Source organism: Manihot esculenta, chromosome 2 (genome assembly GCF_001659605.2).
Source record: "Manihot esculenta cultivar AM560-2 chromosome 2, M.esculenta_v8, whole genome shotgun sequence".
In the NCBI taxonomy this organism is placed as follows: domain Eukaryota; kingdom Viridiplantae; phylum Streptophyta; class Magnoliopsida; order Malpighiales; family Euphorbiaceae; genus Manihot; species Manihot esculenta.
This window is the reverse complement of record NC_035162.2, coordinates 6,718,456-6,746,061: the sequence shown is the minus strand read 5'-3', so window position 1 is coordinate 6,746,061 and position 27,606 is coordinate 6,718,456. Positions and strand designations below refer to the sequence as shown.

General features: G+C 30.5%; 3 protein-coding genes and 1 pseudogene across 5 annotated transcripts; 2 read left to right on the top strand and 2 right to left on the bottom strand.

The window, feature by feature from the left end:
• The first annotated feature begins 36 nt into the window (after positions 1–36).
• On the top strand, positions 37–2,752 carry LOC110608960 (zinc finger BED domain-containing protein RICESLEEPER 2). Of its 2 annotated transcripts, none has more exons than XM_021748239.2 (2): positions 37–207; positions 434–2,752. In XM_021748239.2, exon 2 carries the CDS (start codon positions 1,178–1,180, stop codon positions 1,940–1,942), a length of 765 nt encoding a protein of 254 aa, XP_021603931.1. In that variant the 5' UTR covers positions 37–207; positions 434–1,177; the 3' UTR covers positions 1,943–2,752. Both variants share the same exon structure in this region, with proteins under 2 accessions (XP_021603931.1, XP_021603932.1).
• On the top strand, positions 2,242–15,027 carry LOC110604648 (agamous-like MADS-box protein MADS1). The gene is made up of 12 exons (XM_021742911.1): positions 2,242–2,391; positions 2,553–2,619; positions 7,632–7,927; positions 9,772–9,837; positions 10,000–10,238; positions 13,257–13,338; positions 13,822–13,883; positions 13,968–14,067; positions 14,160–14,201; positions 14,336–14,377; positions 14,492–14,664; positions 14,759–15,027. The coding sequence occupies exons 1-12, from the start codon at positions 2,242–2,244 to the stop codon at positions 14,760–14,762; spliced, it is 1,323 nt and encodes a 440-aa protein (XP_021598603.1). The 3' UTR covers positions 14,763–15,027.
• A 945-nt stretch (positions 15,028–15,972) lies between these two features.
• On the bottom strand, positions 15,973–22,490 carry LOC110609082 (probable galacturonosyltransferase 15). 2 transcript variants are annotated; one of them, XM_043954060.1, is made up of 7 exons: positions 22,259–22,490; positions 21,761–22,152; positions 21,418–21,461; positions 20,310–20,471; positions 17,463–18,044; positions 17,054–17,356; positions 15,973–16,568 (listed from the first exon to the last, which is right to left on the bottom strand). In XM_043954060.1, exons 2-7 carry the CDS (start codon positions 21,975–21,977, stop codon positions 16,284–16,286), a joined length of 1,593 nt encoding a protein of 530 aa, XP_043809995.1. In that variant the 5' UTR covers positions 21,978–22,152; positions 22,259–22,490; the 3' UTR covers positions 15,973–16,283. The 2 variants fall into 2 exon arrangements, with proteins under 2 accessions (XP_043809995.1, XP_021604104.1); XM_021748412.2 differs by having other exon boundaries at positions 21,761–22,133.
• Positions 22,491–26,003: 3,513 nt separating this feature from the next.
• On the bottom strand, positions 26,004–26,601 carry LOC110609822 (annotated as a pseudogene).
• Positions 26,602–27,606: the final 1,005 nt, after the last annotated feature.

Sequence of the window (27,606 nt, the reverse complement as noted above, 5' to 3'; positions counted from 1 at the left end):
TTTCTACCGTACTGCCGCCTGTTTTCATATTTTATCTGCCGTCTTTTGTTTAAAATAGTTTTCATTTTCCAGAAGTTGTGCTTATAATTCTTTGTTCTTCATCTCCTCCGTGGGGCCGTCGCAAGAAATCGCAGACCACCGTTGAGGCTTCGCTGCCACTATGGCTCTATTGCTGTCACAGACAGTCGTCCGTTACTACAAAATCAAGTGGGTGAATCCTATCTGGAGATTTTTTTTTTTAATATAAATTCTTAATTTTAGCATTATTTCTATAAACTTAATATTGTTCTCCGCAAGAATGTTTGCTTGACACAAGATTAATCTCTTCATAACCCTAATTAAAACCATGTTGATTCTGTAATGAGTATTTGTGAATTATTATGTTGTTTTCTGTTTGTTCTTTATCATAATTGGGTTTTCTGTGAACTATCAGGTTTATGCGATGGATATATCGGATGCCATGATAGACAAATCCAGCAGATTGAATTCTGTGGAATGGAATGACTTTGATAGGGTGAAAAAAGGGGACACATTTGTAGCCATTTGTAGGCATTGTAAGAAAAAACTGAGTGGGTCAAGTACCAGTGGAACGTCTCATTTGAGGAACCATTTAATTAGGTGTCAGAGAATATCTAATCATGGCATTGCTCAATTTCTTTCACCAAGGGAAAAGAAAAAGGAAAGAACCCTTGCTCTTGCGAATGTAAATGTTAATCAGGAGCAAAGAAGGGATGAACCACTTATTGTTGTGAATTATAAATTTGAACAAGGGCAGATGAAAGATGAAGCTGTTCCTATTAGCGTTACAAGTGGTAACTTGGATCAAAGGCGAATTCAATTTGATATTTCTGGCATGATCATTTTACATGGCTATCCAGTTCAAATGGTTGAGCATGTTGGATTCAGGGTTTTTGTTAAGAATCTACAACCATTGTTTGACCTTGTAACAACTGACAGAGTAGAGGCTGACTGTATTGATATCTATTCACAAGAGAAACAAAAGGTTTTTGAAGTACTCGATAAGTTACCTGGCAAGATCAGCCTTAGTGCCAATTTGTTGTCTGCTTCGGATGATGCTGAGTGCTTGTGTTTAACTGCACATTACATTGATTAAGCTTGTCAATTAAAGAAGAAGATATTGGATTTCATATTGGTTGATCCTTCTCATACAGATGACATGCATTCAGAAGTCATCATGACATGTCTTATGGATTGGGATATAGATCGTAAGCTGTTTTCAATGACATGTGATAGTCATTCAGCCAGTGACAATGTTGTCCACAGAATCAGAGACCGGCTGTCAGAGAATGGGTTCCTCCATTATAATGGTATGTTATTTGATGTGCGCTGTGCTGCAAATCTTCTCAAGCTGAAGGTTCCTGACGCACTGGAGGCACTCCCTGAGGTGATGCACAAAATTCGTGATAGCATTCGTTATGTTAGAAGTTCACAAGTAACCCTGATGAAATTCAATGAGATTGCTTCACAAGGTGGAGTTGAGAGTCAGAAATGCTTATGTCTTGACAATCCATCGTGTTGGGACTCGATGTATTCTATGCTTGAAGTTGCCTTAGTGTATAGGTGGGCATTTTCACTGTTTCAGGAACAAGACATTGCCTATTCAAGTTGTCCAACTGATTTAGAGTGGGCGAGGGTCAGGACCGTTACAAGCTGTCTGAAGCACTTTGTTGAAGTTGTTAATGTTTTTGTGAAGAACAATTATCCAACTGCAAATATATATTTTTCTGAGATCTGCGATATTCACTTGCTGTTAATTGACTGGGGCAAGAATTCAGATGATTTTATTAGTTCTATGGCATTAAAGATGAAAAGCAAGTTTGATGAATACTGGGAGAAATGCAGTTTTGCTTTAGCAGTTGCAGCCATGTTAGATATTCAAGTTAAAATTGATAGAGTACTACTATCAACAAATATTTGGTAGTGGTTCTGCAGAATTAATTGATGAAACTTTCGAGTATATAAAGGCACTGTACAATGAACATTCGAATGGCTCTCCATTAGCTTCTTGTGACCAAGGTCTGACTTGCCAAGTTAGTGGTAGCATTGGATACTTAACTAGTTCCGGGCGAGACTGTAGATAGACTGAAGGGATTTGACAAATTCCTCCATGAAACTTCCCAGAGCCAAGATACTAAATCAGATTTGGACAAGTGCAGTGTTGATTTCGACATATTAAATTGGTGGAAAGTTCACACGTCAAAGTATCCTATACTAGCTATGATGGCACGGAATATTTTGGTAATTCCTATGTCAAAAGTTACACCAGAGTTTGCTTTTAACAATGGAGGGAGCGTGTTTGATCATGAATGGAGTTCGCTGCGACCGACGACTGTGCAAGCGTTGATATGCACTCAAGATTGGCTGAGTGAAGTAGAAAAATGATACATTTCCATTATTATTCCGAAAGTTGATTTAGATATTCCTTTCTGGGAAGGATTAATCATTCCCCCCCATGATTATTCTGAGATAGTTTGCAAGGACAGTGCATCAGGTTTTGTGGGCTGCCCTTGCATTTCATCTGTGTTTTGCAGGAAGCAGAGTTATCACTTACTCTGGTTGTAAAGGATGTACTGATGGAAGATGATAGTCCTTTTCAAGGCAAATCGGTGAGGTTCAGGAGCCGAAGGGGACAATTGCATTTGGATTGATATATTACATATGATGAAGGACAGATTTAGCGTTGATGATTATACCTGTAAATACCCTTTTAATCTAGCAGCGATTGAATCAACGCCAGGCCTTTGTTCTTAGTCTCTTTCTTCCTGTATTTAATGCCTTGCTTCTTGCCTATTTAAGGTTTCATTGAAAACACATTAGGATCACAGAGTTTCGCTTTTTTTCTGATTTTTTTTATTTATAGCATCATTTGATGGATCGAAAAGAACCGAAGACCAACAAATAGAAAGAGCACTCGTAGAAGAACAACGCTTGAAGCTGCAAGAAACCAGAGAACAGTTTTTTTTTTTTTTTTTTTCTATACATATAAGAAGAATAACGATAAAATAAAATGAATTTGAAGTGTTATTATTTAAATTATTTAGATTATTTTTTGATAATTAAATGATAATATTAATTATTTTTAATAAATATTATATTATATTATTTTTTTTAATATTATAAAATTAAAATTTCAAATTAATATAGCAAATTTTTATAATTTTCTATAAAAATAAAGAATAAATTTTATTGCATTTAAATTACACTTTTATTAATTCTTAATTTAAATAGTTAATATTGATATTTGATATTATAATTTATCACTCTAATAATTTTATAATTTTTTATTTTAAAATTAAATACATTATTAATAATTAAAATAACACCATATTATTTAAAAATTTTATATTATCAAATTATTTATATTTTGATTTTCTTTTAATTATCAAATTATTTATAACACTATCTAATAATTTTATATTATTAGATTATCACTTTAATAATTTATAATTTTTATCTTATAGATTTGATCGAATTACCATCCACTTTAAAATGATATTTTAAACATCATTATTAATAATTTTAAAAGCATATATATATATATATAATTTTATAAATTTAAACATTTTATTAAATAATTTAAATAGAAAAAATATTTAATTTTAGAATTTTGATTATATAAGAATTCTTTTTAATAATAAAGTTATATATTTGATTAATCAAAATTATATTATTTCATAAAATAAAATTTATATTCAAATAAAATATACTTTAATCGATTAAATTAAAGATTTAATTACAATTATCAAATTTAACTACATCCATTATTATTACAAATTTCATTATTTTTTTTATCTTCCTACCAAAGTCATTCCACTTTTTTTTTTATTAATGATATTTTATTGAATAAAACAATTCAAATATAAAATAAAAATATTTATTTCAAACAAATATTTAAAATAATTTACTTAATTATTATATTAAATAATATATATGATTAAAAAATAAAATTTTAATATATTTAAACTAATAAATTTAACATGATGTTAAATCCATATGAAGAAATCTAAAAAATATCAAATTTTATTCCTTCAATTCTCATTTTTAAAAAATATATATTTATAAAAAATTTTATTTTTATTATAAATATATATTTTTTAAATTTAAAGAAACTGCATTTTTTTTCGTTATTTTTCCATTCAATGGGATGTTTATATGAAAAAAAATTATATATTTTAAATTCAAAAATTATGTATTTTTTTTTAAATTACAGTTTAAATAAACATTGTATAAAATAAATTAAATTAAATATAAATAAAAATAAAATCAATTTAATAATAAAAAATTATAAAATCAAAAGCAAAAATGTTTAACTTTTAAAAATTATAAAAATATTAAATCAAGATGAGAGAAAGTCAGTACTATACAAAATCATATCTATTTAATATTTTTTAAATAAATTAAATTTAAATTAACTTAAATATTTTAATTTGTAAAGTTTGAAAAGATAGAATTTTTCATTTTTAATTTGATAAATTTATTTTTAATATATATAAACGACTTAAAAATATGTTTAGAAATCCAATTAGTCTTTTTTTTTTAAATATAAAACTATTATTATCATAACTTATAATTTTATAAACAAATAAAAATACTAATAATAACTCATAATTTTCTAAACAAATAGAAATACTTTTTTAAGTTTGATACCCTAATCTATTAATAATTTTTTTATATTAATTAAAAAAATAATATAAATTTATCTAATCATGTAATAACATTTTTTATAAAAAAAAATCAATTCACGCTAATTATTAATTTAAAATTTTTTTCTATATAATTTTTTTATTTAATTCATTTTTTAATATAATTTAATTTACGATAAAATTTTAATAAATAGAATTTAAATGTAAAAAAAAACTCCTATAATAAAATTTAATCAAGAATATTTTCAATCAATCTAAATTTAAATAGATTAATAATAAAATAAAATAAAATTTTTTTAAATAATAACATACTATTCACTTCAAAAAAAAATAACATACTATAATTATTTTTTTAAAAAAGTTATAGTTTAATTTATGATAAAATTTAAATACAAGTAATTTAAATATTAAAAGAATTCTTCTTTGATAAAATTTAATCAATTATAATTTAAATGTTAAGAAATTTCCTCAATCAATTTGAATTTAAATAAAATATTAATATAATTAAATTAAAATTTTTAAATAACAATAAATTTATTTCCAATTCAAATGTTGGCCACGCAAAGTCAATGATTCCAATTAGCCATGATGGATGTTGGATATAAAAATGAATCATTAATATTAAAATCGTGTTCATGAACGAACGAGATATCTTGAATTCAAACATAAGTGTATACAAAAAATAATAATAATTAAATAATAAATATTTATACACACAACAAATCATGGAGATGGTACATAAATTTCCAAAAAAGGAGTAGCTAGGCATAAAGATTGAATTGAGTAGAAGCATTGGAAAGAATAGAGAAGAAATGGTGAAATTATGGGTATTAGGTATAGCATTGAATAATGGCATCTTTCTCCATCATTTTGAAGTTAGAATATAAACATCACACTTACATAATATGTACTATTGGAATTCTAGCTTTGCATTAGAGTGGTCCCTTTTACATATATCTCCATGGATTATTGCTTCTACTTTCACTTCAATTTTGGAAGCCAAACAAAGCCCAAGCATTGCATCTTCTTCTTCACATCTTCTATTTCACCTAAATTGTTTTTGTGTTTTTAATTAATGCATCAAATTCCTTCCCATCCATTTGCATGTGTTTCCACCTAAATGTTGGTATTATTCCAATCACATGTTTCTGCACTTTGGTTATCTTCTAATGTTCCGCAAAATTCCCTCTCTTTATTGCCAATTTCAGATTTGCTTTGACATTGATACTGATACATTCTTACCCTTTTCAGAATTTATGTTTTTATTGAATTTTATTACTAGTAGTTCACTTCATAAATGCATCAACTTTCAAATTAAATTTCCCTTTTTATGATTTTTAATTTAGAATAATTAGTGGGTTAAACTATAAAAATTCAATGCCTATAAATTTAATATTTGTTACCATTAGTCTTTGAATTTTTTTTTTCTTCCAAAATTGTCTTACGTTAATAGAAACATATATCAGACATTAACTTATTTTTCGTTAAAAAAATTGTCATTAATTGCAGATTAACATATAAATTAACTTTTATGTTTATCTGCTCAATAAATAAAAATAGGGGGTAAAACGGTGCTAATATAATTAATACAATCGAGAGCTTTAAATAATAGGAAAATTATTATATAGTCCTCATAATTTTGAGAAAACTCATTAATTAGTATTTTTATTTTAAAAAATACATTAAAATATTTTTAACGTTTAATGAGGTCTACTCATTAGTTTTTTCATTAATTTTAATTGTTAAATATTATAAAAAATCTAAAATATTTCGGACTAATTATTAGATTTTTTAAAAATATAAAAACCTAATTAATAAATTTTTTAAAATTATAAGGATTAAATAGTAAAATATTTAACGGTTCAAATAAATAGAAAAATTAAATAGTAATTTTTTTTAAATGTTAGAATATTTTAATATATTTTTAAAAAATAAAAAAAAAATAAAATTCTTTATAATATAAGAACTAAATAATAATTTTTCTTAAATAATTAAATGTTGATTTGAATTTTGAAGATAATTTAATTTAAATTAAAATTATCATGCCACTTTGTGACTCGCGACCTTTTTACATTTGTAACAAGATTAGGCTCTAAAAAGAAAGGCAGGTTTAAAGCCTATCAAGCTTTCCTTAGACAGATCCATCTCGTATTGTAAGTCCTGATCAGAACACATGGGAGATCGAGTCTATCGTGAGCTTAGGACCGACAGAAAGTAATCCAGTCCGGTGACATGACGTGAAAGAGAATAGCCGATCCAATCACGTCGAAACCCTACCTGTATGCATGCTAGATAAATCAAATGACCGTCTAGCGTGAACAGAGAGTCTGACGTATCCATACGTACGGATCTAAGTGACAGAGACAAGTAGCAATGTAGCAGAAAGCGGTTAGACGTCACTAACAAATAAAACGAAAATGGATAAAATGGGAGTAACGTCTTCTTCTCCAACCAAACTTACACCATTACTATAAATTTATTTTCTGAATCTCCAAATATCACTATCCAATTAAACTTGAATACAAGGTATTTAGTTATTATATATCATCATGTATTTAAATTAAAAAAAAAAAGACTGAATATATATTTGGACTTCCATAATTGTGAAAAAGTTTTTTTTTTTTTAAATAATAAATTGGGAAAGAGGTTTTGACAAGGTAATGTGATAATATTTAGACATTAATCCATTTGAAACTAACGTTTAGGTCTTCATAATTACTTGTTTTTATCATTTAATTTAAGCGTATTAACTAACAGATTTTTTTTTAAAGTAGAAATTTAATGATAAATAAATCAGAAAAACTATGAACTAAACCAGATAACTACTATATATTTGTCTGATAACATATTACTTACCTGATAAACCTCTCTAATCCTAATAAAAAAAAACCTCTATAAAATTAACAAAAAATAACAATAAGCTTTTTGATATTTTGAATGTGCCTTTATGGCTATCTGCTAATATAGAAAAAGTAGGGTTATTGGCTAATGGAATACCATGGGATGTGCTTTTTAGTTCGGCTGTTTGGTGGTTATGGAAGCGAAGAAACTTGTTGGTTTTTAATGAGAATAATGACCAGGATACTATTGATGCGTCCTTTATTCAGCTTCGAGCAAAAGAATATATTCATGCATGGAGGTTTTCGATGCAGGCTGGGTCTGGACCGAGAGGCCGGTCTTTGAAGTATGTTGGGTGGAAGCCGCCAGAAACAGGCTGGGTGGTAGTGAATTCCGATGGTAGTGCATTGTTGTCAGCAGGAAGGGCAAGTTGTGCAGGTTGTTTTCGAAACAATGAAGGTAGATGGCTTTTGGGCTTTCAACGGTTTTTGGGCAATTGTGGAGCAATGGAAGCTGAGCTATGGGGAAGATTGAAATTCAAACGGATTCTCAACTCGCGTTAGATTTACTTGCAGGTAGAGGTGCAGGAGTTTTTAGAATTGCTAATTTGGTGAGGAATTGTCGTGATCTTATCAATAGAAGCTGGGAAGTCAAGATGGATGCTGATAGGTTGGGGCTTTCATGGCCTAGATTAATAAAATAAGGGCTCTATCCCTCTTTTTCTAAAAAAAAAAAAATAACAATAAGCTTTTTTATTTTACAATTTTTTAATTTTTTAATTTTTTTATAATCAGGGCACTTAGAAAATTATCAATATAAAATATTTTTTTATTACAAAACCATTTTTTTAAATTTTTTCAAAAAATAAAGTTATTTTACAGATTTTAAAAGTCTTTTTATGAAATTTTATATGAATTCTAATATATATTATTTTCTATTAAGATATGTAGAGAGAAAGGGAAGTGGTCCTCCATAGTTGATACACTAAATGTGAAGAATTTCCCATAGTGATGATACATAGAACAGTGAGCAGTGAACGTTTAAGTGTGGAGTACAGAGGCTTTAAATTTGATGTAAATTATTGAGGTGCTTAATTTCTCATCTCAACCCATTTGCATTTATTACATTCTGTACCAAATTCATCAACTCCACACATAAATCTCTTACAACTTTACTCAAATATTTGCCTCTAATATTATCATGGAATTGGAAACCTTAAATTCCTCCCAACCATTTAAACTCTAATATAGTGAGATGACGAGTTTCACAAACTATTCCTAAGAAAAATGTGCAAATCATTACCATATAGTAGGTTGATTGATTATAGTTTCCTCACCTAGGATTTGATGAATCAAAGGTATTGCAAGGCAGTAAAGGAAGAAGATCTTGAGATAAAATCAAAGTTAAAATTATATGAAGAAAGAGAGGTTTGGAGTAGGAGTATTGGACAGAAAATTAAGGGAAGAAAGTGGGAATGGCATCTTGAGGGCCATACAATTAATATATATCCCTCAAATGAGCCAGAAAAACAAATTGCAAACTGATGGAGAATATAGGAAACGTCCTTTCTATTTTTACCATAAATGAAACCACGAATAGGTGAAGGAAGAAAACAATGCACAGGACATCACATGGGGGACTACTCCTTTCCTGCATTTGCGTCACTGTCTCACTAGCTAGCTGATGAAAGAGGAGGTGAAAACTTTTCAACCACTTGGGTTCAAGTCAGAATCAAAAACTACTCCACAATGGAATTCTTTTTAATCACCAATCCCCCCCCCCAAAAAAATTAAATTAAAGAAAATAAAAGAAAAGGGAAAGTCCTCTCATTTTGGATTTCCTGCTTCCACCCCATACATACATATAAAATCAGCAAACATTAAAGCACTGACTGCAACTTGGCATTGCACCCATGAGAGTCTCATTGATCATCAGCATACCACCATTACTAGTCTCTTTCCAATACCCTTTTGGCTTTTGCATTATTATCACCTTTCTTTTTCCACATACATGAGGAAATGGATGGTTAATGGACCCCCACTCACCTTTTAACTTCTCCAATCCCAAATCATCCGTACGTATTCTAGACCTATAAACATGGATTGGAATTTATAGTATATACTTTGTAACAGTTGTGTTTTGTGTCTGTGTTGAGTTTGATGAGTTGGGTTCTTGTTGAAGGGTCTATTTCTATTTCATGTCAATATATACCTAGCTCATACAGCAAACCACTTCCATTTTCTGCAACTCCACTATTGCTCAGCTATAGCCAAAACCCACAAAGAGAGACTCAATTCAACAATTACTTTCCATTCCTTCTTTGTTTCTTTACCAGGTTAGTGAACACAAACCAAAATCAAACGTAGCCCAGATAAGTCTATATTTGTGTTTTGCTTGTTTTGGTTCCCTTGTCCTAATTCTGGCTTAATTAGAACTCTACCATTTTCTTTTCTGCTAACAGAAAACTATATTATACTTTGCTTTCAACGATTCGCAGATTGCAACCACGGAGTTCCCTAATCAAGAACCGGATCAAGGCCCTTCCCTCAGAAAGACGGGAAGGGGCAAAATAGAAATCAAACGAATCGAAAACACTACTAACAGGCAAGTCACCTTCTGCAAGCGTCGCAATGGATTGCTCAAGAAAGCTTATGAATTATCCGTCCTCTGCGATGCTGAAGTTGCTCTCATAGTCTTCTCTAGCCGAGGCCGCCTCTACGAGTATGCTAATAACAGGTCTTCTTTTTTTCTTCAATTTCTGGATCCTGACTTCTGATTCCTACCAATCTCTTTGCTTTTATTACAACTCTTTTCTCTTCATTTTATTGTTTGTTTTTTGTGCCCACTATTATATCATAGTTCTTGCGCTTCTTCATGGTTCTTGCACATTATTTGATTGATATGCAGATCTGTTTCTAGCAATAAAAATAGAAACAGTGATGAGCATGGCAGTATCAGTATAAGTATTATAACTAGGGTTATCAGCTTACTGGTTTATATCCTTCTCTTTCTCTCTCTACTTTATCTAAATTTCCCATTCATCACATGTCACCTAAACTAAACATAGTATCTGAAGTACCCATCAAATTGCAGATTAGGGTTTCATACTTTAACGAGCATTTCTTAAATCATCACAACGTTTTCAATCTGACCCAAGAAAGCTACTATAAAACAAGTGCTTAAAGTTTAATGGATGTCGTGATTTTGTCCCAGACTCCTTTACCTTTCTTACTTTACAAATTGGGGATTAGGGTTTCAATCCTCATTAACTTAGATAGGTTGTGTTCTAATGGGTCTTTAAGGCTATGCCCATTTAGCTGAAAATTGAAATGGATTATAATCTATGTGGATTTTCTCCTTGCTTTTATTTTTTTTCCTCATTTCTCCTTGCTTATGAGTTTTGACCATTTCTTGTTGTATGATACACATAGCTCAGTTACAACTTACGAATCTTTGGTCACGTCAGACATGATTTTTCAGTTTCTTCAAATCTGATATGATCTCTTCCTACGACTTCTCTTTTCATAATCTCTTCGCCTTCGATTTTTCTTTCTTTCTTTTCTAATTTTCCTAAAAGAAAGAACTTTTTTTTTTCCCTTTTCTTCTCCTTTCATCCAAACAGTAGTTAGAACATCTCTCTTGGCCTGCTTTTATTTTATTTGGAAGCTAATCAAGGAAGTGAATTTTCATATAGGTTTTGTGAAACACTTTGCCCCAGTTTTCATGGGCAGGGAAGCCTTAGTAAATTATGGCAAAAGATTTTGCACAAGAACGATATGGTATGTGAAACTGTGTAAAAAACATCACATTTCTTTAAAGATTCATCTTCCTCATTCAAGTAAAGAGAGACAGAGAGAGCTTGCATGGCTAGGGCAATAATATTTTAAGGACCTAAATAGAAGTGGGTTCATATGCTTGCCCATTTTGGTGTCAAAAGCTAGTAACATTCGTTTGAAGAGATTTATGAAGTCGTTGGTTCAGATTTAAGCTTAAGCAAGCAAACAAGTCTTTTGTAGTTAATTGTTGAGGAGTGTGGGTGGGGATGAGAGAAAGAAAGTGAGAGATTTGATGGGAAAAAAAAGAGTTCTGAGTACGAACCAATGGGAGATTCTCACTTTTTGGCGCATGGGGATTAGGAGCTTTGCACCAAGTATGCTGGTAAAAAGCCTGATCTGCACCAGCGTGTCTCAGTCTCAGACTTCACAGGCAAACCAAGACAATTCTTTTAAATAATATTATTTTTATAATATTTTATATAGTAAAATTTAATTGTATTGTTGATTTTACTGGAAAGAAATTTCAAATGACAAAATCTATTTCTGGGTTTTGGAGTCATCGAGGTGGGAATAGGAGTTTCTACCCTTTGTATATCCAGTGATTAGGCATTTGAGCCAATCATGAACTTCCTTCTCCTTCCAGCTTGGCAGGGAGAACCAATCAGTGTCTCGAGAAAATTAAGGTAACAACACAGTTTAAAGTCCTTCTTTGAGGCTTTGACACCTCCAGGATGAGAGAGAGAAGCTCTCCAATCTGTGACGTTCCTGAGTAGCAAAGCTGCTAATAAATAATAACCAGCTGGGCGTTTGCCATTTCTGATTTTTTCAATTTTCTCCTTTGTTTTATAAAGGCTATAAATTTATTATTATTTTTTCGAGTAAAATTTTATTCATCAGGCAAAAAATATTTCTAACAAAATAGTTTGTTATATCAACACACACAAAAATTGATCAATACAGTGTTTTTAGTAAAATATAAATTAAACGATTTTAAAAGTAATAAATTTCTCTTTTTAAAAAAGTAAATTATTTTATAAATTTTGAATTTTATTAGATTATTAACACATTTTTGTTTTACAACATTGCAGTATTTTTTTTATGCATAACTAAAATGCTTCTAATTGAATCATAGTACAAGTTTTTCTCTGAGTTAGGTGTATAGACAAACTAACAAAGCAGCTCATCATTAAGTAAAGGCTAGCTTTATTAAGCACTGGCATTACACTTTAGGTAGAACGTCCTATCTTTTTGTGTCATTATCTTCAATTTTGATTTTTTTTTCTACTTAATATTTTTAAGTATCAGATTTCTCGTTAAGTATAGAGTTAGTATGTTGACGGATTTAATATAAAAAATTCTAAAAACTTAATTTTTGTATATCATTGTAGTTATATTTTCCAAAATATTAATAAAAATAATTAATTTTATGGGTAGTACATGTGTTTGATATATTAATTATTTGGTATTTAAATATTGTGTGAATGAATTACTAGCAAAACAACTATCAATAATTAAAATATTTAGTATTTTCAAATAAGAACTAATTAAAAATTTAAATCTTTTAGTATTCAAAGCTTTTTTCGCTTTTCAATTATATGCATTTGATACATAAATATCAAGATTTCTTATCTTCTATATTCTTTTTCATATTTCTTAAAATATAAGAACAGCAACGTAAAAAAGTCAGTACAACTATACAACAAAACGGTGTGTTTAGATACAAATAAACTTGCACAATTATTTTTGAGATGGTAATTTTTTTATTTACCCACTAATATTGCCCCTAGTAAATTTTATTAATTTTGAAACTGATTTAGTAAACGAGTTATTTTATTTTTAATTAAGTTATATATGAGTGAAGAGTGTATTAATTAAGTAACATGAGTGAATAGCATAAGAACTAAAGTTAAAATTCGAAAAAAAAAAATTAAAGAGATAATTTCATGAGATCCTAAAACAGAAATGCGTTATCTTGCAGTGTGAGAGCAACAATTGATAGGTACAAGAAAGCCAGTGCAGACTCCTCAAACCCAGCATCTGCTTCTGAAGCTAACACTCAGGTAAATATACATATATATTAGCATCAGATTTAGAAGGCTTACAACAAGCACTTTTATGATATCATGTGCTAATATTGAGAGCATGCTTCTGAATATCTGGCACGAGTAGTTAATAGAGAATAGATTGTGTTCATTCTGAAGCACTAGATAAAATCTATATATTTTGGTTTGAAATCTTTCTGGATTACAGCTGACACAGGACTTGAATCTTCTGTAAACTCTTCACCAGCCTAGTGCTTTTCATGCTTCTTAGATTAATTGGCCTCCACTTTGTCTGTTTCTCATGCATATTAGCTGCATGTGATATGAAGCCATTGGGCTAGTAAGAGTCGTTGAATGCTTGCACAAGCATTTCTCTGATATACAAAGCAATTATCAACTATATGAATCCACCGTATCCTTGCACATGTTCACTGAAATAATGACCCTATTTGGTGTTCAATACACTGAGATTTAACAATTGCTGCATGAACATGGCCTCAGTTCTACCAGCAAGAATCCTCCAAACTACGCAGGCAAATTCGTGAAATTCAAAATTTAAATAGGTAATTAACTACGAACAATATACTTTTCTTTGAAGTTCAATGTAATCTATCAGAAAATTTTCATAAATATAGCTGCAATTCCAGGCATATTCTGGGTGAGGCACTGAGCACCTTGACCTTTAAGGAACTTAAGAACTTGGAAGGCAGATTGGAGAAAGGCATCAGCAGAATTAGGTCCAAAAAGGTATTATATATGTCTTCATTTCATCTAGAATCAAGACTGCCAGATTGTTATTTTCTTCTAGCTAGACTGACATGATCCAAAAATTCTGCCAGAATGAAATGCTATTTGCTGAAATCGAGTACATGCAGAAAAGGGTAAATTTGTGTTCTCTTCTTTCTCTTGTATATGCGCTTGTTAATTCCAATATTGGAAAACTAGTTTAAGCAATTGCATATCAAAAACACAAAGAAAGCAAGTTTTAGTTTAAGCAATGTGTGTAACTGTGCAGGAGATTGAGCTGCAAAATGACAACATGTACCTGCGAGCAAAGGTCTCTATCTATCTCTCATGAATTATGTGATTGCTAATATATAGTTGATGTGTACCATTTACTATTAGAAAATGAAAAATGGATATTAGTGACAAACAATTGTTGGGTACGCAGATAGCTGAAAATGAGAGAGCACAACAGCAGCAGCAGCAAACGAGCCTAATGCCTGGAGGTTCTGTGTATGAATCAGTGCCTTCGCAGGCATATGATCGGAACTTTATCCCCGTAAACCTCCTGGAACCAAACCATCACTACTCTCGCCCAGACCACACTGCTCTTCAACTTGTGTAAGATTATAAAGAACTTGCACATCAAATAGTTTCCTGTTGTTAATGGTTACAGGAATTAATAAGTAATTTTTGCTTCTGAAAATTGGTGCAGATAATGTGAGATGGGGGGTCTGTCTGCTGCTTCTGGCTTCCCACTTGGGAAAGTGAGGAAGGCCTTTTACAGTTTAGTGTAATAGACTTGGAACGTTAATATTGAAAACAAGTCTTGTATACTAGTATGATGAAGATGAACTTTGTTAAATTCTAAACCAATGCAATGAGGGCTTCTCGCCCACAGTATCTTATGCCTCTTCAAAAATTGTGTAAAGCTACTGCTACTGCACGCACCAATATTATTAATCCTTCCTTCCTTTTCTTTAATTTTTGTGTAGAATTTATTTATGCACATGAAAATGGGGGAATATTATTTGAAAGCTCACCAGTCAGCGTTAGAGGTGAACATAGTATTGTAGACCAAACACCGACCTTATTAATTGATTTTGGATCAATTAACAGTATATGGGGGGGAAAATCTCCAGCATCTTCATGCACTAGCGAAGATTTAAAAAAAAATGAGTAGTTTTAATGAAGCTTTGATAAGAGAAGCCTTGATGACATCAAAATGAAGGGACTTCTCGCTCTTTTTTTTTTTTTTTTCTTGGGGGTGAGGGTGGGGTTAGCTATTAAATTCTGTTTAAATATGATTATTTAAACTCACAAACAAATAAATTAATAAATATTTTGCCACAGGGAAAATTAGAGACTGAAAAGGGGTTTGCAAGGAGATGCTAATAATGGAGAGAATAATCACAAAGCTATCGACGTTCTTTGCGCAACCCATATATGGTCATCCAAAAGAGTGAAGATCCATGGAGATTGCAATATGTTACTTTGTTTTTGAAGATGTTTGGTCCATTTGAACTCGGTATTCGACCCACCCCATCAAAGAATTTCAGTCTGAACACCACCCCACATCAACTAACAACTATTAACTGAAAAATTTTCCCTACTCAAAGAGAAAAGAAAAAAAAAATCAGATTGGACCCATCGGTTCAAAAAGGTTCAGCTAAGTAGGCCCAATTTTGAAATGCCCTAATAGAATTTCTAATTATTAATGTAACTACTATTTTTAATTTTTATGCTACAGGATCTCCGGTGGCAAGGGAGATAGCTGCCGCAGACTATTACGAGTTATCCACCATTGAGTTTAGAAGGTCTTGTATTCGAGTAATAGTGGAAGGTACATGAACCAAACAACGAAAGAAAAAAGAAAAGAAAAGAAAAGAAAAGAAAAGCCAACCCATCTCATACAAGGCATAAATCATAGTAATAATAATAATATCTGCAATTGATTTAACTAATATCAATTTCCCAGCTAAAAGTTAATTTACAATTATTCGTTAAAAAAAAAAAAATACATCCATGATCATCCTCTCTTCAAGATTGAAGATCCAGACCTGTCGTGTACCGCATCATAAATTCAACTATTTTCTATTATGGACAAGAAATAACCAATATCGCACTGTGGAGAGCTCAGTGTGAGCAGAGACTGAAGGCAAAACCTTCTTCCCTCTGGTCTCATACGTCACTGGTTTCATTTCCAGAAGAATATGTGCGAGTGAGAGAACTTCGTCCTCTCACCCAATAATTCTACATTTCCTAATTATCTCGTTTGAAAAATTTACATGTCTATTCCATAAGCTTTGTACCTCTGGGAGCCCTATCTCAAGCCAGGGCTTTGCAGGGCCACTAAAATGTAAAACGGCAGCAGTTTCCAGTATGTCTCTGTGAGTTTCTGGGGATCTATAACCTAGTCCAGCCAGATGCCATGAAGGATCGATAGGGTGCACTTGACCCTCAAAAGCAAGCAAGGCTGGTGGAAGCACCCCTGGTTGCCATAATTCCAGTCCAGATTTTAAATTCTGCAAAAAAGACAGCTGATATTAAGGCAGAGAAGAAAAATCAAATGTTCATAATCAAAGGATATTATTAGAGTACATGAAACTCTCCTTTGAATACTACATAGGCTCTTGCATATTAAGGTGGAGGGTAGCTAGGCGATGGCCATCATAAAAAATTGGAACTCTTTGTGATACAGATACAACATGGGATGTTCAAACATTGCACCGGATCAAATATATTACCAAAAAGGTTCACACAGCCAACTCCAAGAAGGTTGGGATTAAGAAGTGACTGAATTGAGTAGGTTAGTCTACAGCAACAGCATGAAAATACTTGCTCAAATTGGGTCACGTCAAATATATATGTTTCCAACAACACAATCAAGTTACCCTCAAGTATCAATGTCCATTGACAAAAATGATAATTGCGTCTCCTATAAAGCCAGAGTTGAGGGTGTGTACGTGTGTTGAAGGGGCAGCATTTTGAATGAAAAGAGCTTACTTACATGCTTCAACCATCTGTGGTAATTTGTTGTGATATTGGCTCTCCTCCAAGAGTTAAGATCAATCACATTCATGCCATAAAGCCAAGCACAATGTTCAGGGTCAAAATTGGAAGAAACTATTGGGTGAGAAAAATTCAAATAATCTTTATATCTTCTTCCTGGGCAGCAGTTTTCTCCGCACCATGAGTCAACAACAGCACCAACAACTTTCTCATTGAGATCCAATTCCCACAAAGATGATATGTCATGTTGCACAACTACATCATCATCCAAGAAAACTATCTTGTTGAGATCCGGAAACAGCTGTGTAGCCCATGAAAGTCAAATTATAGATTCATCATTATTAAATACTTCATATATTCAAACATCATCCATCCAATCACAGAAGATTGTATGAATTGAGTAATACCTCAGGAATATAAATTCGGAGATGATTCAATAGGGAAAGAGAAGTGGGGCCTAAAGCCTCCAAACTTCTTATGCGCTCTTCCTCATGTAGAAAATTGCCTTCTTTCACAATGGTGTAGTAGTGGCTCCAAATAAGACGATGAGTCTCTAACATCTCTTTAATGCCAATATTTACTTCCTTTGTCCAGTCATATTGGTGCAATCCCTTAATTTCCACAACTGCTGATTTAATAGGATTGATAGCAAACCATGCATGCATTGGAGAATAAGTTTTCTTGTCAGTGATTACATGAAACACCAATTTTTCAGGGTTGGCTGAGTTTTGGACCGTAGAAGAGATGACAACAGAGACAGCAAGAACATTATCAGTTATGAGAACCACATGATGAAAGGATGGGTCTGCCAGGCGAGACATATATTCAGGTGGTGGCAAACGAGATCGGGCTATGGCATTTACAGCATATTCCTCAGCCAATTTGAGGCAAAGGCAATGTAGGCTCTTTGGAATGCCATGTGAAGCTAAATGCCAGTAAATTGATTCACGCTGTCTGGCTAACTGCACCTTATGCTCCATTTTAGACAGCTGCAATATTTGAACAAAAATAAGATCTTTCAACTGGTAGGAGATGTACCAATGGATGACATAACCATGATGGATAAATTCTGCTTTAATACATATTTATATTTAACATCCAAAAATAAGTTATTAACCAATGATATTACTTGCCTGGTCCAGTGTTCTAATTAAGATATAGTACATACATAGAAAAGAACAGTCAAGAGCTAAGGCTATAATGCAAAGTAGGGAGCCAAAGTAAGCATGTATGAGGGTAACAGACAGCAACTATAAAAAGTGACATGAAAGACCGAATCATTGAGCCACATTAGCACAATCCAGTAAAGCAAGTGATTTGAGTTATGACTAAAATGTTGTTGCAAAATGAAGACGAACTCAAGCAACTAAGTTATGGAAAATCCAGACATACTAATAAGCAGAAGTTGCTGGCTTTGTCAGACACCAGATTTCTCTCTGCCTGATTTACCCCTTGCTAATTGTGAAATATCTTGATTGGGTTTTGTGAAATGTTAGCAAATCTAACATGAAGCAACAAAGAATTCTGTAAAATGAAAGACTAGAGGAGGAAATTGGACACAACTTCTATCAGTGAGAAGACAGTTGTGTAGAGAGTCAATCAGTAATTTTCACGTCAAATGTGATGGAATCATCAGATGAAAAATCTAATCAAATTGCAAAAGATGCTTGATAACCTTAGGAATAAATATTTCATAGAACTTTGACAACCATCTATTCAGAATCTAGGTTCTCAAAAACCAAACTTTGAGCAGATTTTTAATTCAGTCTAATTCTTTGATTTTACCAATTTTTTCTGTATATTCTAAATATGTATAATTTTATCTAACAGATGAATGACATGTTCCGTCTCTGACATGGCAATTGATGCATCATTAAAAAATTTTAATTTATTTTCTTGCTAACATGGAATTTTTATATGTTAAAATATTTAACATGTGTTTGTGTGTGCATACGAAATAAAATGGTTTTTTACTAATAATATTGGTCAAGAGACAAAAGAGCTTTTGAACTGAATTTCTTTTTCCAATTTTACCAAATGCTTTTCCAATTTATAGCAATGAAACCTTAATAAGATTCAATTCCATAAATCTCTAAACTACAAACACTGTATTGTATTCAATGGGATCCAGTTATAAATGAAAAAGTACAAAGTTTGTTTCTGATTTCTTTTTATGATGTCATCTAAAGCTTTACTTAAATTTTCCAGGGTCAAATGCAATTCTTTTTTGGGTTATAGATTCTGATCAGATAGAAATATGTAACATAACATCTATCTAAAACTTTTCCGTGAACCTTGTGTTAAAAATCATTCAAGTCAGCTTTATTTCTTAATGAAGGATGGTTGTTAATTTTAAACAAGAAGCCAAAGCTTTAATGTCATAATAATGCAATCAAACTAACTAATTTCTTATGTCCAAACCCAGTGGTCCCTGACCTAAGAAAAGCATCAAAATGATGGCAAAAAGTCATCCAAAAGATGCCCAAGCAACTTTATGATTAGGACTGTAACAATAGATGCAAATAAACCTCTTCAGAAAAAAAACAAAAATTTTAATAAAAAGGTAGTGTGGATAATGATAGTATAAAATTTTTCAGCCATGCGTCTCTATACTTGCTAGAAAAAATCCTGAATTATCATAGAAACTAAGACCTTTATTAAAAAACTTAAAAAATAATTAAAATATAAACCACCTTGCCAGAATAAATTTTGAATGCATTTCAATATTCTGTGGTTGGTAATAAGTCAAACTCAAATGGAAGGGACCTCATTAGAATAGAATATTCATTTGGAATACTTTCATACATTAAGCAAAAATTCCCTCACAAAGTAACACAAGTCCTATCACAACAACATAATATATTAACAGCGGCAGAATTTGCTGAGAATTGATCATGTTTTCCTCATAGGTTCTAGCATAAATCTTCCCTCCACTATCCTCCCCAGCAAGTAAATCCCAACAAGTGAGAAATAGCAAAGCATGTGACTGGAGATAACCGATATCAGAGTATTACAGCTGGGCAGTAAACAACAATTTGCAATAACAATTAATTGTTACAAAGCATCGAGTAAATACAAGACAATCTGGAATGTTTCCTTCGCTTGACTTCTCACGCAATATAATAATATAAATAAAGCAATCAGTAAGCCATTTTGGTGGTAGACTTTTACCAAATCTACCGTTGGATTGCATATACATATATATATTAGAAAAAAGACAAGTAAGGAATGCGACGGTTACTTGAATGACGTACCATGGCCTTGGTCCTGAAAGCAAAAGCCTTAACGTCTGGTCGTTTAGACGTCATTTCCTTCACAAGATCGTTGAATGATTCTGTTGAATCTTCCATTCCATTATCATACATGTCACCATCCTTTGCCTCCAACAATGCTCTTGTCAGCTCTTCTCTCAGCTTCTTCACATTGGTACATGCATGACCACAGTAAGAACATTACAAAAATCTATATGATCAATCACGGTTCCTCATAGCCGTTGATCTAGATAAACCGTGTTGACGTGTGCTGACGTAAATAATATTGGAAGGAGCTGAGAGAATATTGGAAAATGAAAAAGCCCCCCCACCAATAATTAAATTTCTTTTTTTTAAATGCGATATGAATTAATAAAGTTAAGTGGAGGAGAATATGATGATTGCAGAACAACTGGCCATGTGTATTTGAAAGCAACTGCAAATACCGACACTACCCAAAATGAGTTTATCCTCTGCCATTTTCATTATTTCTAATATTTATGGTCTTAGGACTAAAATGCCATCACCAGGTCCCACTCTCACAAGAATGCCACTTCTTTAATTTTTCCCTCTATCATCTATTATAATTATAAATAAATCATTATTTAAGAATGAAGACGATTAATTGCAACTACACCAGCTCTGCTATTAATTGGAGAGATTATATTAGGTTGAGATAACATAATCACGAATACATCTAACACTTTCTTGATAAATTAAATATCTATTAATTTATTAACACTAGTTTAAAAATAATCCATATCTTTTCCTTCAAATAATGAAAAAAAAAAATCATTTCCAAGTACAATTTTTTAAGGAAAAATAGTAGTGATTTATAATTGAAAAAAAGATTTTTTTTTTTTTAAAATTAGAATTTAAGTTTTAAAAGTTACAATCATAGCCTGTATCAATTTCGGAAATTAGATATTTTTATTTCTATTTTTTATTTTCAGACAGTAGCTCTCCAGATAAGTCGACGGGGCGGTCCATGGCATATAACCAATTACCATTCTATCCTAATTGGAAAAGCGGAGGACGCGGACTGGACTGAACAATATTGTAACAAAGTAAAATGTCCAGGGCAAATTCGTCATTAAGAGGAATTACATACCAGGGATGAGTCACTCCCGCCGAAAATCCTCCATCCTGTACAGTCTGCAGAAAGTAGTAAAAAAAAAATTAAAATCAAGAAAAGATGATTTTGACAGTGAAAGGAGAGTGAAAGGAGCAGCAAAAGGAGACCAAATATTTTTGGATTTAAGCATTAACTAAAATTAGAAAATTTGTTATTTACTTTTTATCAAGCTACTTTTGAATATATATAAATATTTATACAAATAAATAAATAAGAGTACAAACAATAAAGCACAAGGTTCAAGTATTCCCACAGCAATTGACCTGAAAAAATTTGAGAAAAAAAAAAATAAAAGGAAATTGGTAATTAATTTGTTTACCAAAGGTAGAATTGCAAGCAGTGGCAGATTCGAGGACCAAAAACGCAATTCTAACAAAAAGGAAGGGCAAAAGGATCCCAAGCAGCAGTACCACCGACAGCACTGTCCGGCTCGAAATCCGCCTATAAGCAGCCACCGTAGATCCCTTACCCACGCTGCCGCCGGAGTTCGATATCGTCACTCTCTTGATTCCCGTGGTCGAAATATAGAACTTCATTATGATGTCCTGGGAATTTCCTGAGCTTTATCGCACTTTATCTCCAATTCCATGTCAAATTGCAATCAGTTTCCGCTAAGAACACTCCGTTGCCGCGTCGATACAAAGAGATCTAGCTTCTCCACCACCACTGACACTCAACAGACCCTTCTTCTCCTGAGTATAACAGATAAATCTGAGGAGTGAGCACACATCATATAAAACGCAAGAAGAAGACAAAGAATGCCATTCTTCAGATTGTGGGAAAGAGATGAGAAAAAAATGGATTGAAAAATTTTTACCCTTTGGTCACGAGCTTGTTCTCTGTGGAGTTGGGTGAGTGAGTGAGTACAAATTCGCTTTTGAGACGCTCAATGGGATCAGGCTTCTGTGTTGGCTACTTGACAAAAGAAACAAAAATGCTCTGTTTTCTTTTTCCCCTACTTATAGTTTTTCTTATGTGATTTTTCATAAGAAATTAAAAACAATAATAAAAATTTTAGAGAGAGAAACGATGGGTTCGTAAAGCCAAAACGAATGGCGCGTTCATAGCCGCGGGAAAAATAATAGATTGCAATATTATAATGCTAGCGAGAGAGACCGTTGGGCATATTTTTTTGCCATTGGATTTTGCATTAAATTACGTGTTTGTCCTTTTCGAGGTTAACACCGACACATGGGACTCCCACGTTATGCACTTTTTTTTTTTAATTATTTTTTTAAAATCACAAATATAACTGTATTCAATTCTTAAAGTCTATAATAGAAAATGTATATTTTTATTTTATTATCTAAATGCATTTATTTATAAAGTGTTTTTAATTTTTAATAAAATTAAAATTTTTAAAATTACTTCTAAAAATAAAAGGGTTTAATTTTTCTACAACGTTTGGGCAATCAATTAGTGTGTTTTGAAAGTAATATTCCTAATAATGGCTTTTATTGAATGCATGCGAGTGCGTTGAATTGTAGTGCCACTCCCAGCTGTTTTGACAAATTTCTCCTTAGAATTTGCTCCCTTTCACTAATGTCTAATCATGAAACCAAAACTCTTTGGCTTAACCACACCAAACTTTTAGAATTTTGCATGAATTATACTTTTATAATTTTAATAATTTAAATTCAATTATAAATTTAAATAATTTTAACTAAAATTTTGATCAAGTTGTTGTCATTTCTGAAAAACTGGGCAAGGATATATTGATCATAATTCTTATAATAGACCTGCCTTTTGTGGGTTCATACAAGCTAGCACACAAATGGCTGAGACGAGATTTTTTCTCCATATCACCATATGATTTTTTTGAAGAAAGATGATAAAAAGTTTAGTGTGATTTGTATATTCAACTCAATTTGACTGTTGTCGTACAAGAGAGGAATAGATGTTTCTCACTTGTGAACAGCATTTCCAAATCACCACCTGCTTCTAAGACTTTTCACTTGTCAAAAGTAATGTAACACTTAAAGCTTCCACTGGCCAGATATAGATATATAGTTACTAGCATTGCTTCTAAATATTAAACCTCAAGTTAAAGCAACTCTTCCACAGTTACGCATACTGCAAGGATTCTACAGACTCCTCTTAGTATAAAAAAAAAAAAAAATTATAAACGACATCTCTTTTCCAATTCAGAATTTCCATTCTGTTATTTAATTAGTTAAATAAATTTACAATTAAAACTTTTAATCAAGTCTAGATTGTTCACATTACAAATTTAAATGAAAAAAAAAGGAAAATTTTATCTCTTTACTTATATTCATGAATTGATTAATTTGAATGATTATGTAAAAAATATAGTATTACAAATATAATATAAATTTTTAGATTCAAATTTGGATAGTATTAAAAGTGTAAACGAATCAAATTGTTCGTAAGTTATTTAAAATTCGACTCGATAAAAATTCAATCTGATTCGGTTTGTTTTTTAAATTAGTCGATCTTGAACTCACTTTTTAAACTCGTTTATGAGTCGAGTTTAAACTCACTTTTTTAACTCGTTTAATAAACGAGTCAAGTTTAAACTTAATAGTATTTAACTCGTTAGACTCGTGAACTCAACTCATTTTCAAGTTTGTGATCATAATTGCGAACAAATTCATGAATATGATCGATCACCAACACCAATCCTATATCATAGATTAAAAGGGATATGAAAGATTGTAATCTCTCTATAAAAAATAATTCTTTAATATTATTTTTCATTATTTTTTGGTTTAAAAAATTTCAATTAAATAAAAATTTTAATTTAAAATCTCTCGATTCAACTTATAATTTAAATTTTATTTTTAATTTAAATTTTTTTATAATTTAAATGAATTTGAATTATATTGAATTTATTTATAATATAATCGAATTCAAATTCGAATTTAAATGAATTCAAATTTAAATTTTTTGAGTGAAATTTGAGTTGACTCGTTAATATAATAAACGAATTTATTACGAATCGAGTTCAAACTGAATTCGAATTTAATATTTATTTTATTAATTGAGTTCGAGTTTGAGTTTATAAAAAAAACTCAAATCGAGTTTGAGTTTGAATTTGAATTCAAAATTTTAAATTTATTTTATAATCGCGTCTGAATTTATCAAAATTCGATTTAATTCGATTCAATTACACCTCTAAATAGTATATATTTAAATTTGTGTTAAATTTAAATTTAAATATTAATATTTATGACTAGTATATTTGAATTTGTGTTAGATTTAAATTTAAATATTAATATTTATGACTAGTTTTGATAAGGTTTGAGTTTCATTTATATCACTCAAATATATTTAAATAAATAAATAATTAAATATAAAATATATATAATTATAATATTAATAAGTTTTATATATATCTTAATTTAAAAAAGAATTTAAATATTTCATGCAAATACTAAAATTTTAAAATAAAATTATTAGTGAAAATTTTACATTATATTAAATTATTAATTAAACCATATAAATTAAAAGTATTATTTCATGTTAACAATCGGATTTTATTAGTTCAAAATTAATTTAAATTGAATTTAAAACCTACTTAAATATTTCAAATTTTAATTAATATTAAAAGTTTAAATAGAGTATTCTCGAAATTAGTCTACCGGTTAACGCCCTAAGAATTAATTGTCTCTGCTCCCTTTCCCTTAAGAAACGTAAACAGCATGCAATTAATGTACGGAAGGTGACTGGAATGAGGCATCCACGAAAGAAATTATATACTTTCTGTTTCATAATTTTATATTTTCAAATTATTGTTATTTTTTTATATTATAATTTTATTTTATTTTTAATATAATTTTACATTAACTATTATTTTTTAAATGAGTATTTAAAATATTTTGTATTATTTAATAAATTTAATATTTTTAAAATAAAAATTAATAAAAAACAATTTTTTATATATATAAAAAAATAAAATAAATAAAAATTATGAGATACACAACCTACTTGTCTCTTCACATGTGGTTTAGAAAAAATAAAAAAATTATTTTATTAGATTAAATTTTTAATTTTAAATTAAAAAGTTTAAATTTGTAATTAAAAAAATTTAATTTTTAAATTCATTATAATTATAATAAAAGTTTTAAATTAATTTTAAATGTATTTAAATTAATTTATATATTTTATTATTTTCATCGTATAAATAATTTGATTAATTTAAATTAAATTAATATATATTGTATAGAACGTTTCTGCTGTAAAATCACACGGCATGTGAGGTAGGGAGTCATTAAGCTTGGATATTAGTGGGTCATTGAAACGACGGCACCCCAATTATTTGTCCATTTTATCAATCTCGCTAAACCTCACCCATGTGGCTAAAGCCATCTGTCCTCTATCATTAACGAAAAGACACCAACATGCGTTTGGCGTGGATTTTTTTTCTAATTTAAAATAAATTAATTAACAATTTGTTTAATAATATTAGTAAACAATTAAATTTTGGATGGGGAGGAGATATGGAGAAGGCTAAATATTTAGTCATCTCTCCTTATGTATATATTTGGTCAAATTTATATTTAAATTCTTCAATTTTAATAAAAAAATGGTTTTCCGGCAAGTGAAAAAAGTAAAAATTCAAAGGAAACTACTTAGTTTCTGGGCTTGAAATGGCCTCCGTTGGCCAAATTAAAGAGCTGTCCTTGAGCAGCTGCAGCCTTAGTGGAGGAGACTGCACTTCTGAAACTATATCTGACTTGCCTTTCACTGAAAGAAAATTTGCTGTTCACCATGGAGTTGAGCAAGGAAGCTGTGAGTATTCCATACCCATCAGTGTGTGAATTTGAGAGTGCGCTTGTGGCAAGCTCATGGTTGCTCCAAATCCTGGAATACTATTCACTCCAAATGCGCTGCCTACGGTTCCCCACCACCCCAGGTTGATTCCTCCAGTAACTGCAATTAAACAAGAATCTTTAATGTCAAGAAAATAGTTAATAGTGATACATTTTCAAAGATAGATTAGTGTATGCTATATATTTCAGGAGAAACTGACTTGCATGTGAATGGTGAACTGGGATCAGGAATGAACGGAGGCGAGGGAACGAAGGGGGTGCTTGGCGGAGGAGTGGTTGGTGTTGGTGGAGCACTACCTCCAGAGCTTGGAGGAAAGTGGTGGTATCCACCACCGGTTGGAGGATTTGAAGGGTCGCAATTAATCAATTAACGTCGTATATTTAAGGCACCTTTGAAAAAATCCTACTTAAACCATTCATAATCCCAACCCGATAAAGATTTCGAAAATGATTTTTATTTTTATTAATTTTATTCGTTGTCATGCATTTACTCGAACTAATTACGGTTCCTATTTCTGATTTAGATTATTCTTAGAATTTTAATAAAATTTAAGTTTTTATTAAAAAATATAAAAGTAAAATATTAGTCATTTTAATTATTTATTAATAAATTTTTATATGTTGAAAATTACATTAATTGATTGCCAATATTTATACATCTATTAGTAGGTACATTAGATTGGTCTCTGAAATTTAAATTAAAATATATTCTGATAATATGAGACCCAATTTGATTTGATCCCATAGTTAAAAAGTAGGTAGAGATTAGGTTTGACTCTCCACTACCATTCCTATTAAAAAATATATGTATAACAATATGAGATAAAAGCAGTAATAACAGAATTAGAATGTCAAATTGAAATGCCTTGACATATATATGTTATAAAGCTGAGAGATTGAAGCATAGATATAGAAGAGAGATGGACAGAAAAAAAAAAAGAAAGAAAAATAAATGAGGGAGGTAGAGAGTGGAAAGAAAAATGGAAGGTAAAACATCTTATAATTTTTATTTTTTTTTATTTATATATATATATATTAAAAAAATAATTTTTTATTAATTTTTTAAATATATTTATGATATTAATTTTTATTAAATATTAAAAGATATTTTAAATATTTATTTTGAAAAATAATAAAAAATATTTTAAAAATAAAATAAAATAAAATTATAATAATTAATAATAATATAATTAATGTAAAATATTATTAAATTTAATATATATAAAAATATTTATTTTTAATCAAATAAAATTTTAATGATCATATTATAATTTACCTATTAACTTTTTAAATTCAATTTAATTTATTGTCTCAAATTATAATAAATATTAAAGTTTTGAATTTATTAACCAAGAAATAAAGTTTAGGATAT